Genomic DNA, 12,079 nt, shown 5'->3' on the forward strand with positions numbered 1-12,079 from the left:
GTGTGTGTGTGTGTGTGTGTTGTGTTAAGAGATACCATCAGCTCACGGGTTCATTAACGTCAGGAGCGTGAAGGTCAGCGTCATCATGATGAAGTGAATGTGTCCTTGTTCTTATGAATCTATTATTGATAAAGCGTTCCCAACACGGTATTAGATAACACGCAGTTTGCAGCAATGGAAAGAAAGAAGCTAATTAGGCTATGGGGGGAAATTGCCACGTTGCCACGGAAACTGCTTATCGTTAAGTGCGGATGTTCTTTGTTGGGTTTTTCAGCGACGATCACGGTTCACTGAGGACTTTTGTTTTAAAGGGCTACGCCGTAAAGAGCCACAGTTCAACCGAAGACGGTTGAAAACAACGGTTATAGTTCATTTTGACAAATTTCCTCCAAGTAACATTAAAATATGCAACTATAGAATAATCCAGGGACTGGTGTTGCAAATTAGCTGAGGCTTTAAGGGCTGTGGCGTGTGAAATGGGTTTATGCTACATACATGTCCCTATACAAATAAATATAATAAAAAAAAAAAAAGATTTAGGTCAATGTCAATGTCAATTTTATTTCTATAGCATATTTAAAAACAACAACAGTTGACCAAAGTGCTGAACCGGGTCGATGTCAAATACATAAATAACACGTGTAAAAATGACTACAACCATCACAGTGCATCATAGGTCTTAAGTAAGAACCAATGGGCTTGGAGCTGGGAGCCGCAGACAGGAAGTCAGAAAGTATTGGGATACGGACTGAACCATTGTCCGTTTGGGTCTTTTCATGAAAAAATATAGAATAAAAGACTTTAAGAAATGTCAAACCATCGTTTGTTGTTTGACAGACAGATGATTGACAGATGTTAAAGAGGGGCTAGTTGGCATTGTTGCCTGCAGAAAAATCCACAACGTAGATGTGGTCAGTGGGATCTGATTCATTTACACACACGGTTGTGTGTCAACAGACACACACGGTTGTGTGTCAACAGACACACACGGTTGTGTCTCAACAGACACACGTCAACTTTCAAAAAATTGAAACATTGACTTTAATTGAATCTATTATGTCAACAGGTTCCACGTATTTTTATTAGGTTAGTTAGAAAACAAAAATATTAATTATTTTATTTAATTTATGTTTCAGTAACACAATGATTGTTAATTCAGCCAATTTTAGATTTTAGATTAACAAGATATATTTAAGCTTAACCAAGTTAAGTCACGTATGTCACATGATCCTAAATAGTATATGAACAGGCTACATATTTTACTTTTGTCACATCAGCATACATCTTCTTTGTAGTGCATGAAATCATATATCTAACTAGGGTTAATGAAAACATTATGTTTAATAATCACTAACCAGTGTTCTTCTGAGCAGGAATTACCTCAAAGATGTTCTAAGGAAAAAACTGAATTGTTCTGTAGGAGATTTAAATCGCTCCAAATGATCTTACTTCCCTGATTTAGTTGAAAAAATGATGAAAAACCTGCTGTGTCCCACGTTTACCAGCTACATTAATCACATCATTAAAGGGATGTACACATTAATGCATCAATGCTCATAATCCAGTTACAGTAAGTTATGCGCAACATTCTGAATGGGACCATTTGGCTAAATGAGAACTTTTACTTATGGTGCTGGTAACGGAGTATTGACTCGACTCCTAAACGTTTTTTTATCTCCGTCCTTTTCCCAGGATCCTCGGCGATCAGCCAGAGCGGAGCTGACCTCACACAGCTCCTCCTCCTTCAACAGAGATACCGTCATGACGTTTCTGTCATTTTTCCTCCTCCTTAACCCTCGTGTTGTCTTCCCGTCAAAATTGAAAATCAAGACTTTTGTTGGTGCTTTTTTATCGATGTTTCTTACGTTTTTGTCCCTTTTTCAACACTTTTGACGCTTTTTTTCAATGGTTGTGACTTTTTTTAACTTATTTACTTTTACTTTTACAGTTATTTTTGGAAATTATGGTCAATAAACCTCATTTATAGGAAATTATGCCCAATGTTTCAGTTAGAAAAGCAAAAATTTGGAATTATTGAGACTAAAATTAAGGGACAAAACATGAGAAAATGTTAAAAATATTGATTTTGGCGGGAACACAACACAAGGGTTAAGAATGACTTCAGAGCTTAACTCCAAATCTTCCAGAGTCGCGGCCAAAGCCGATTCAAAAAGACCGCTGTTCTTTAGCAGCGGCGGCCATCTTCTTTATTTTCAAGTAGTGGGGAATTCTCAGCCACGACTTGGCCGTCCTTATGCTAAGCCCCGCCCACCAACCCTATACCCGATGTGATTGGCCTGACTAGAGTTAGGTTTTTAGGAGAGTTGCTAGGCTGCACCCTAGCTGGAAAAACAACTGCTGCTGCTAGGGTGCAGCTAGATTTCTTCGCTAGATTTCATTAAATTCCAACACTGATTCAATATATGTTGAACTCTGTGCTTGAAGCTGCATCTTCGTTTTGCAGCAAGCTTGGTCTCCGTGTGATTATCTCACACACGAGGTCCGAATTGGTGTAAAGAGTCTTCCTTATAAAGGGTTTTACCTTTTCATCTCGTTGCTGCAGTGATCTCTAAAGCTTCGGTTCTACTGCTGGTTAAAAAATCGAGGTCAGACCATTATTTTCAGCCTGTTTCCCTTTCCCTGGGGTTCTCCTGCCACCTTCGGCTGGCGAGACGCTCCGTCTTTCCAAATAAAAAGAAGAAGATAATCCACTCCAGAGCCAATAACGTGGGACAAGCTTTACAGTGTGTGTGTGTGTGTGTGTGTTTGGCTCGTCTGTAGCCTCCACTGTACTTCCCTTCACCACAGAGGCACACAGTTCCTACCACTGCTCTCGTTTATGTATCCCGGGGCAACGGTGCAGGAACAATATCATAAACTTTTGGTGTGTTTATAGATACGGCGGAGTGGGAAGGGAGGACAAAGCAGGTGCAAAGCTCCTGCAGTTCTTAAAGTAACACACACACACACACAGAACAAACTGTATACAATATCTGGGTAATGGGTAACATAGTTATATTGATTTTGTCATAACATGATAATAATAGTCATAACCGAAAGAACGAGATCCAGGGTACAGGCGGCCAAAATGGGTTTCCTCAGCAGGGTGGGGGGGTGGGGGTTGGCTGGCGTCTCCCTTAGAGATCGGGTGTGAAGCTCAGTCGTCAGAGAGGACCTCGGAGTAGAGCCGCTGCTCCTTCACGTCAAAAGGAGCCAGTTGAGGTGGTTTGGGCATCTGGTCCAGGATGCCTCCAGGCACGTCCAGCTGGAGTATTTTTACATTGTTAATGTCTTTCTTCTCCCCTCTCCTCTCTCTCTCTCTCTCTCTCTCTCTCTCTCTCTCTCTCTCTCTCTCTCTTTTTTAGGCGGGGTTTGCATCGCCCAGTCTCTGAAGATTCCCCGGGAGCCGAGACCAGGCGAATTTGACAAGATCGTCCTGCGTCTGATGGAGACGCCCAACGCTCGCGCCGTCATCATGTTTGCAAACGAGGACGACATCCGGTAAAAACACGCAACACGCAGACACAAGTTTGATTGTGTAAAGTTTGATGCTGTAAAGTTGGTTGTGTAAGTGTATGCTGTGATTGGTTGTAGTTGACTGGTAAGTTGGTGGTAATAGTTTGACTGTGTAAAGTTTGCTGTGTACAGTTTGACCTGGAAGTTTGATGTGTAAAGTTGGACTGTGGTAAAGTTTGTGGTAAAGTTGACTGTGTAAAGGTTGACGTGTAAAGTTTGACTGGGTAAGTTTGACTGTGTAAAGTTTGATTGTGTAAAGTTTGATGCTGTAAAGTTTGGTTGTGTAAAGTTTGACTGTGTAAAGTTTGACTGTGTAAAGTTTGATGCTGTAAAGTTTGACTGTGTAAAGTTTGATTGTGTAAAGTTTGACTGTGTAAAGTTTGACTGTGTAAAGTTTGACTGTGTAAAGTTTGATTGTGTAAAGTTTGGTTGTGTAAAGTTTGATGCTGTAAAGTTTGATGCTGTAAAGTTTGATGCTGTAAAGTTTGACTGTGTAAAGTTTGGTTGTGTAAAGTTTGATGCTGTAAAGTTTGATTGTGTAAAGTTTGATGCTGTAAAGTTTGATTGTGTAAAGTTTGACTGTGTAAAGTTTGGTTGTGTAAAGTTTGATGCTCTAAAGTTTGATTGTGTAAATTTTGACTGTGTAAAGTTTGATGCTGTAAAGTTTGATGCTGTAAAGTTTGATGCTGTAAAGTTTGATGCTGTAAAGTTTGACTGTTGTTAAAGTTTGACTGTGTAAAGTTTGGTTGTGTAAAGTTTGGTTGTGTAAAGTTTGATGCTGTAATGATTGTGGATGAGAGACCAACAGGCAGATTGGTAAATTAAGTAAGATTCAGTTCTCAAGATATGCCCCCGCTTTAAAAAAAAAAATGAGCAAAATGGCTGCAAGTCAACACGGATTAGTTTAAAGGAACAGATACCTCTTACTGTCTTCAGAAGATTAGTTACAGAAAACCTGAGGAAATCATAAATGAGCTAACATGGTATTTAAAAATCCTATTTTACACTATATTGTAAACCAGCGTCCTTGTAAGGACTGTTCTTTGACATTTGTTTCAGACGTAAATATCTCAACACCTGTGAAATGGATTGTCATGACGTTGTGTTCAGACATTCCTGGTCCTCAGAGGTTGGACTTTGATGATCCTGGATGACTTTTTTCCATTTGCTATGGAAATCTTTTCCCCTTCAGGACAAACTTAAATCTCTTTAGTGATCACTTAAGTTTTCCACCATAGCACCGTCATCACGTCAACATAATAATGTGTACTTTGGTTTGTTATAAAACACCTGTAAAGCAAATCGCTCCCATTGTGCTTAGCTGTGTTTTGTGAAAGTTAGCAAATATTAGCATGAAACCTGCTACAGTAAGATGGTAAACAGCTTAGCATCAGCACGTTAGCATTGTCATCCTGAGCATGACTCTAGACTGGAAGTTTTATCATTTGGTCCAATATTTTCATTTTGTAATTTATTTCCAGTATTATTACTTTTTTAATTCTATAATTGTTTACTTTTTACATACTTTTTTTTAGAAAGTAGAAACTGAAACTCATCTTCTGAAGGACACTGGAGGATGCAAACTGACGTACTGTACCTGTATGCTCTTAAAGTCTAATAATCAGTTCATCCTCCAGCTGTTAGGAGCAGATTAAGATAACAAGCTTCCAATTATCTGGGTGAGCTGAGAGACACACACACACACACACAGACGTATGCACACACACACACCCACATACACACACATAAATATTCAAACGCACACACACACACACATGCAAGCGCACACACACGTACACACAAATACGCATGCAAGCGCGCACACACACACACGTATGCACACACATACACAAACACACACACACACGTATGCACATGCAAGCGCACACACGCGCACACACACACACACACACACAGACATAAACCACACAATCATGTAACAGCTGATGTTATCTGCAGCTCTGAGAGAAACCTCGCTCATCTTCTCAGAGAAGAAAAGGAAACACATGTCGTGTTTGATCTTTAATTTATTAAAATGATTTATTGGCGTTCACATCCGAGTGAAATGTCTCAGAAACTATTTGATGGATTGCCTTCAGTTCGGTTTCAGTACTGACGACATTCCCATGAGCCTCAGCTCTACTTTACTGTTTAGGGTTTCGTAGCTAATGTTGGCATGCTAACCCTCTATACTAGCTAACCCTTTATACTAGCTAACCCTCTATACTAGCTAACCCTCTATACTAGCTAACCCTCTATGCTAGCTAACCCTCTATACTAGCTAACCCTCTATACTAGCTAACCCTCTATACTAGCTAACCCTCTATACTAGCAAACCCTCTATACTAGCTAACCCTCTATACTAGCTAACCCTCTATACTAGCTAACCCTCTATACTTGCTAACCCTCTACACTGGCTAACCCTCTATACTAGCTAACCCTCTATACTAGCTAACCCTCTATACTAGCTAACCCTCAATACTAGCAAACCCTCTATACTAGCAAACCCTCTATACTAGCTAACCCTCTATACTAGCAAACCCTCTATACTAGCTAACCCTCTATACTAGCTAACCCTCTATACTAGCTAACCCTCTATACTAGCTAACCCTCTACACTGGCTAACCCTCTATACTAGCTAACCCTCTATACTAGCTAACCCTCTATACTAGCTAACCCTCTACACTGGCTAACACTCTATAACACACTATACTAAGATTGAGAATATGGTTCATCTCCTTATTTCCTTCTCCGCTTCCTTCTTTCCTTCTTTACTTCACACTACCTTCCCATACCTCCTCGGTTCCCTCTCTCTCACCTTCTTTTCTTCTCCACCTCCTCTTTTCCTTCCCCCCTCATTCTCTCCTTGATTACTTCATCCTTCCTTTCTTTGTCTCCTTTCCTTCTCCTCCACCTTCTTTTCCTTTTTATTATTTTTTTCTGTTGATCTCCTTTCTTAATCACCTCCCTTTGTTTGTTTCCTTCCTCCATCTCCTTCCCTTCATGCCTCCTCCTTCCTTCCACTCCTTGACTTCCCTTTCTTCCCTTCACTACCTCGTCTTTCCCTTTTCTACTTCCCCCTTTCCTCCTCCTTCCCTTCTGTAAACATCCTTCTTCTTTCCTCTGTCTCCCTCTTAACCAGCTAAACACCAGTTTCCAAAAAATGAACAGAAACGCTTTGCAGTAGTTGATATTTCGAGGGAAGTGACTCTGGTCCCGGTCTCATGTGATCCCTGACAGGCGAGTCCTGGATGCGGCGAAACGCAACAACCTGACGGGTCACTTCCTGTGGGTGGGCTCCGACAGCTGGGGGTCCAAGATCTCTCCGGTGGTCCAGCAGGAGCGCGTGGCCGAGGGCGCCATCACCATCCTCCCCAAGAGGGCGTCGGTGGACGGTGAGGCAGGAAAAATATTATTTTATTTTATTATTATTATTTTATTTTTTTATTATCATCTTTAAATTTTACAAACGTAAACATTCATTGAACAATGTGGCATCAGAGAAAGTTAGATAATAGAGAACATAAAAAAGTAAATAAATAAATGAAACATCCTTTCTATGCAGTGAATATATATATAATAGCTTGAGATAGAAAAAAAGAATGGACACATAAATATAAAAATATATATAAATAAATAAAAAATTAGAAGAGTGGATTAAAATATAAACATCAAGCAAACATAAAATACAGTACAAAAAACAAGATTAGATGGGCTATGGCTATATAAGTATAATTGCTTAAAGTCTTGCAGTAGATCAGCTATATAGATAGTTTTCTTATTATTAATGATTTGGATAAAAATTTCGAAATTCACTTCTGAAGTGAGTAAAAGCTGGTCGCGATTTAGCAAATTTTGCTTTATGGATATATGAAATTTCCCTTGTTGAATTAGTAAATTGACAATCCTGTGTAGATTTTTTATTTTTGTGATCATATTTTAATAATAACATCTTTTGCTTCTAATTTGATCTGGTGATTCTTTTGAATATTGTAAATAATTTAATTTAACCATTTTTTTCCAGAATTTGTTAAAAGAATAAATAGAGACATTTTGAAGGAGATCATCATCAGACCTATTTTTTTAAACTATTTTATAAACCTTCATGTTCTCTTAGGGTCTAATTTGACCCCTTTCCAAAAAGTTGGAACCCCAGAAATTAAACATAAATTTGGGTTTCTTTCAACAAATTGTCCAAAAAGTAACGTGGATGGTTCCCAACAACGCTCATCTCACGAGTTAAATTAATGATTAGTTCACTAATTTCATTGAATTTTTGGTTTTTTTGTCAATTTTATATAAGCATTTGGTTAAAAAAAAAAAAATTGGGTGAAAGAACTTTCAAATAAGTGTAACAAAAAAAAAAAAAAGAAAGAAAGAAAAAATTCTATTAAATTAAAACCACAAAAAAAACACAGACAATCAGAATTTACCAAAAAAAAAAAAAAAAAAAAAAAAATGCAAAGGATAAGTTCGAGAAGGAGCAAGCGGAAGCAAATAATAAAGCTTAACTTAAACTTTAGTCATATTTTAAAATCTCCACTAAGCTTTTGGTTCTGATTTTAATGGTTGGCCCTGTTAAATCTGGCTTTTAGCTTTTTTAAATTCTCAATTTCGTGATTTCGTCCATGATTCTGTGATCACAGGCTCTACATTAACGGTAGTAATAATCAGTCTGGGTAAAAAAAAAAAGAATTAAGAAGACACTTGTCACCGGGCTAAACAACCATTTTCGGGGGAAACCCAGATCATCATTAATATAATTATAATATATATATATATTATATATATATATATATATATATATATATATATATATTTTTAAATCTTCTTTCCGCAGCGTTCGACCGGTACTTCAAGAGTCGCTCGCTGTCCAACAACCGCAGGAACGTCTGGTTCGCCGAGTTCTGGGAGGAGAACTTCGTCTGCAAGCTGGGGATGCACGGCAAGAGACCCGGCAGCCCCAGAAGTGCACAGGTGGAGACAAACCGGGTCGGCAAAAGGGGGTCAAAGGTCAACACGCTTCGGCTTCATATCCCGAGAGGAACTTGTCACACAGCAGCAAAACGTCTATTATTCTTCTCTCTACTGTCATAACTCCTCCTCTGTCTTTCTTCCTCCTTTCTTCTCTATTCCTTCTTCTCTCTACTGTCCATAACTTCCTCCTCTCTCTTTCTTCTACGTTCCTTCGTAATCCTTCTTCTCTCTTACTGTCCATAACTTCCCTCTCTGTCATCTTTCTCCTTTCCTTTTCTTACTTCCTTCTTCTCTACTGTCAGAACTTCTCTCTGTCTACTTTCTTCTCCCTTTCTTCATGTATTCCTTATTCTCTCTACTGTCCGTAACTTCTCCTCTGTCCTTTCTTCTCCTTCTTACTTCCTTCTTCTCTCTACTGTCATAACTTACTCTGTCTCTTTCTTCCTCTTTCTTCTACTTCCTTCTTCTCTAACTGTAATACTTCCCTCCTCTGCTTTTTCTTCCTCTTTCTACTTCCTTCTTCTCTCTACTGTCCATAACTTCCCTCCTCTGTCTCTTTCTTCCTCCTTTCCTTCTCTACTTCCTTCTTCTCTCTACTGTCCGTAACTTCCCTCCTCTGTCTCTTTCTTCCTCTCCTTCTCTACTTCCTTCTTCTCTCTACTGTCCATAACTTCCCTCCTCTGTCTTTTTCTTCCTCCTTTCCTTCTCTACTTCCTTCTTCTCTCTACTGTCCGTAACTTCCCTCCGTCTGTCTGTCTTTTCCTCCTTCATTCTCTACTTCCTCTTCTCTTATGTCCGTAACTCCCTCCTGTCTATTCTTACTTTCCCTTCTCTACTTCCTTCTTCTCTCTACTGTCCGTAACTTCCCTCCTCTGTCTCTTTCTTCCTCCTTCCCTTCTCTACTTCCTTCTTCTCTCTACTGTCCATAACTTCTCTCCTCTGTCTCTTTCTTCCTCCTTCCCTTCTCACTTCCTTCTTCTCTCTACTGTCCATAACTTCCCTCCTCTCTGTCTTTATTCCTCCTTCTCTACTTCCTTCTTCTCTCTACTGTCCATAACTTCCCTCCTCTGTCTGTCTTTCTTCCTCCTTCCCTTCTCCACTTCCTTCTTTGCTCTCTCTCTCTACTTCCTTCTCAGTCTTCTTTCTTCTTTAATTCCTTCTATCCTCCTTGCCTTATAATCTCTTCCTTTCTTTCTATAGTCCCTCCTCTATACTTCTATTCATCTTTTATCTCTCCTTTTTTCTCTCTACCTTCTCCTTTCTGCTTCTCCATTCCCCTTTCCTTCTCCACTTCCTACCCTAGGAAACTAGTCATCTTACATAGCAGTAAGAAAACGTCTCTATCTCCGTCTTCTCTCGACTGTCAATTACTCCTTGTCCCCCCTTTGCGTCTGTCTTTCTTACTCCCTTTGCGTCTCCTTTCCTTCCCTTCATCCTTCTTTGCATCTCTATCTCCTCTGTTCCATCTCCTGATTTCCTGTTTTAGCCTCCTCCTTCCTTCCTCTATCCCCACGTTCCTTCTTATATCGCCTCATCTTTTCCTCCTTTCCTTCTCCACCTCCTTCTTTCTTTCTCCACCCTCTCCTTTCTGCTTCTATTGCCTCCTTTAACCCCGGCTTCCCATCTCCACACCTCCTCCTTTCTTTCTTCTCCTCTTCTTCAACAGTCTTAGTTCCATGTTCTTAAATCCCAGGTGAGGCTGATTGTTTTTTTTTTCTCGGGGCACAAAATAAAACGACTGACTCAGAAAGTAATCATTTGCTCAGACGCCGTTAAACTTTCTCACTGTTCATTACACAACACCACCACACACCCACACACAAACACCACACACAAACACACACACACAACACACACACAACACACACAACACAAAACACAAACAAACACACCACACACAACACACACACACACACACACACCACAATAAACCCCATTACTCGTCTCCCTAAGCAACGGCCAAAATCCAACATGGAAACCCCCCGTTTCTTCCCCCGGCCCCTTTCTCCCGTCGCCTTTCCTTTTTTCTCCCCCCCCCCCCCCCCTTTTTGCCTTTTTTTTTCGTTCCCGCCCCCCCCCCCCTCCTTTTTTTTGTGTGTTTTTTTTATTGTGGTTTTTTTTTTTTTTCTTTTTTTTTTGTCCGTCTCCTTTTTTTTTTTTTTTTTCCGCCCTTGCTCCCTCTTTTTTTTTTATTTGTTGTTTTTTTTTTTGGGTGTTTTTGTGGTGCGCTTTTTTTTTTTTTTTTTTTCTTTTTGAAACCAAAGGTGTTCCGTGTTTTTACTACAAGAACTATATGATGCACATGTTGAACAGAACAAACGATAAAACAAAACGTAATGGAGGTGTATGATGCAATAGCTAGGTGCTAATGTATCAGATAAGTTAAAGGTCCCAGACATGGTGCGCTTTGGATGCTTTATATAGACCCTTAGTGGTCCCTAATACTGTATCTGAAGTCTCTGTTTATAGACCTTAGTGGTCTCTAATACTGTATCTGAATCTCTCTTTATATATAGACCTTCGTGGTCCTCTAATACTGTATCTGAAGTCTCTTTATATAGACCTAAGTGGCCCTAATACTGTATCGAAGTTTCTTTTAATAGACCTTAGTGGTCCCTAATACTGTATCGAAGTCTCGTTTATATAAACCTTAGTGTACCTAAACTGGATCTGAGTCTTTTTCATAGACCTTAGTGGTCCCTAATACTGTATCTGAAGTCTCTTACCCAGGGCTCGGTTTACACCCATCACCATTTTAAAAACTAACTCATATTAAAAAAAACTCATAAAGTGACATTTTCAATGATTGGATCTTTAAATAAAAAACATACCAGTAAAAATAAAATAAAAGTTATGAACACGGCATCATCTTGATTCCTAGTTACCACCCTAGCAACCAGAATTTAAAGAAAACAGCATCTTCTATTGTACCCACTCTATATATTCACTCACTCACTCCACTTTTCCAGAGCAGATGCAGGTGTCTCATTCAGGGTTAACGGGGTCTGTTGTCTCTCCGGGCCGCTCCGCTCCGACACTTGACCTCCCCTTCGTTTATATTCGTGAGGCGGATTTTCTGGCGGGCGCCGCCTGCCAATTACCACTCTGGATAATCATTTTGGGGCTCGAGCTTTAGAGCCCCGCGACGCTGACATCCCGCGGTCGGTAATTAATCCCGAATGCAATCACGCTGAGTGTAACAATGAGTGTGAAGAAGCGTTCGTAATCATCATAAGATACAGGAGGTTGGCCATGAGTGTCAGAGGAGAGTCTACTGGACCGCGTGGTGTCGTCTGCATGTGTGAGCCGGTCTACAAGATCTCTTTAGACCGACTTCTGGCCTGTTTCAATAAATGCAGAGTCAGAACGCCAAAGCACAAGGATCCAGCTAAAAGCACTCTGGGCCCTATTTTAACCTGGCGCAGGTGCGTTCAGGGCGCGTCCAAATCCACTTTTGCTAGTTTGATGGGTGGAAAAAAGGATCCGTGCACCGGTCGCATGGTTCAAAAGGGTTGTCCTCAGTGTCTTCATTAAGGCAAGGCAAGGCAGCTTTATCTGTAGAGCACATTTCAGCAACAGGGCAATT

General features: G+C 40.0%; 1 protein-coding gene across 2 annotated transcripts in view; it reads left to right on the forward strand.

Moving 5' to 3' along the window:
- Positions 1-12,079, forward strand: part of LOC116693719 (metabotropic glutamate receptor 8) — a 148,882-nt gene that overhangs the window by 73,267 nt on the left and 63,536 nt on the right. The window contains exons 4-6 of one of the 2 annotated variants that reach the window (XM_032522924.1): positions 3,366-3,501; positions 6,757-6,911; positions 8,357-8,485. In XM_032522924.1, the coding sequence (XP_032378815.1) occupies positions 3,366-3,501; positions 6,757-6,911; positions 8,357-8,485 (420 nt within the window). Of the gene's footprint in view, positions 1-3,365; positions 3,502-6,756; positions 6,912-8,356; positions 8,494-12,079 lie in introns of both variants that reach the window. The other variant, XM_032522923.1, reaches the window with a different exon arrangement.

This window comes from Etheostoma spectabile, chromosome 8, assembly GCF_008692095.1.
Source record: "Etheostoma spectabile isolate EspeVRDwgs_2016 chromosome 8, UIUC_Espe_1.0, whole genome shotgun sequence".
Taxonomy (NCBI): Eukaryota; Metazoa; Chordata; class Actinopteri; order Perciformes; family Percidae; genus Etheostoma; species Etheostoma spectabile.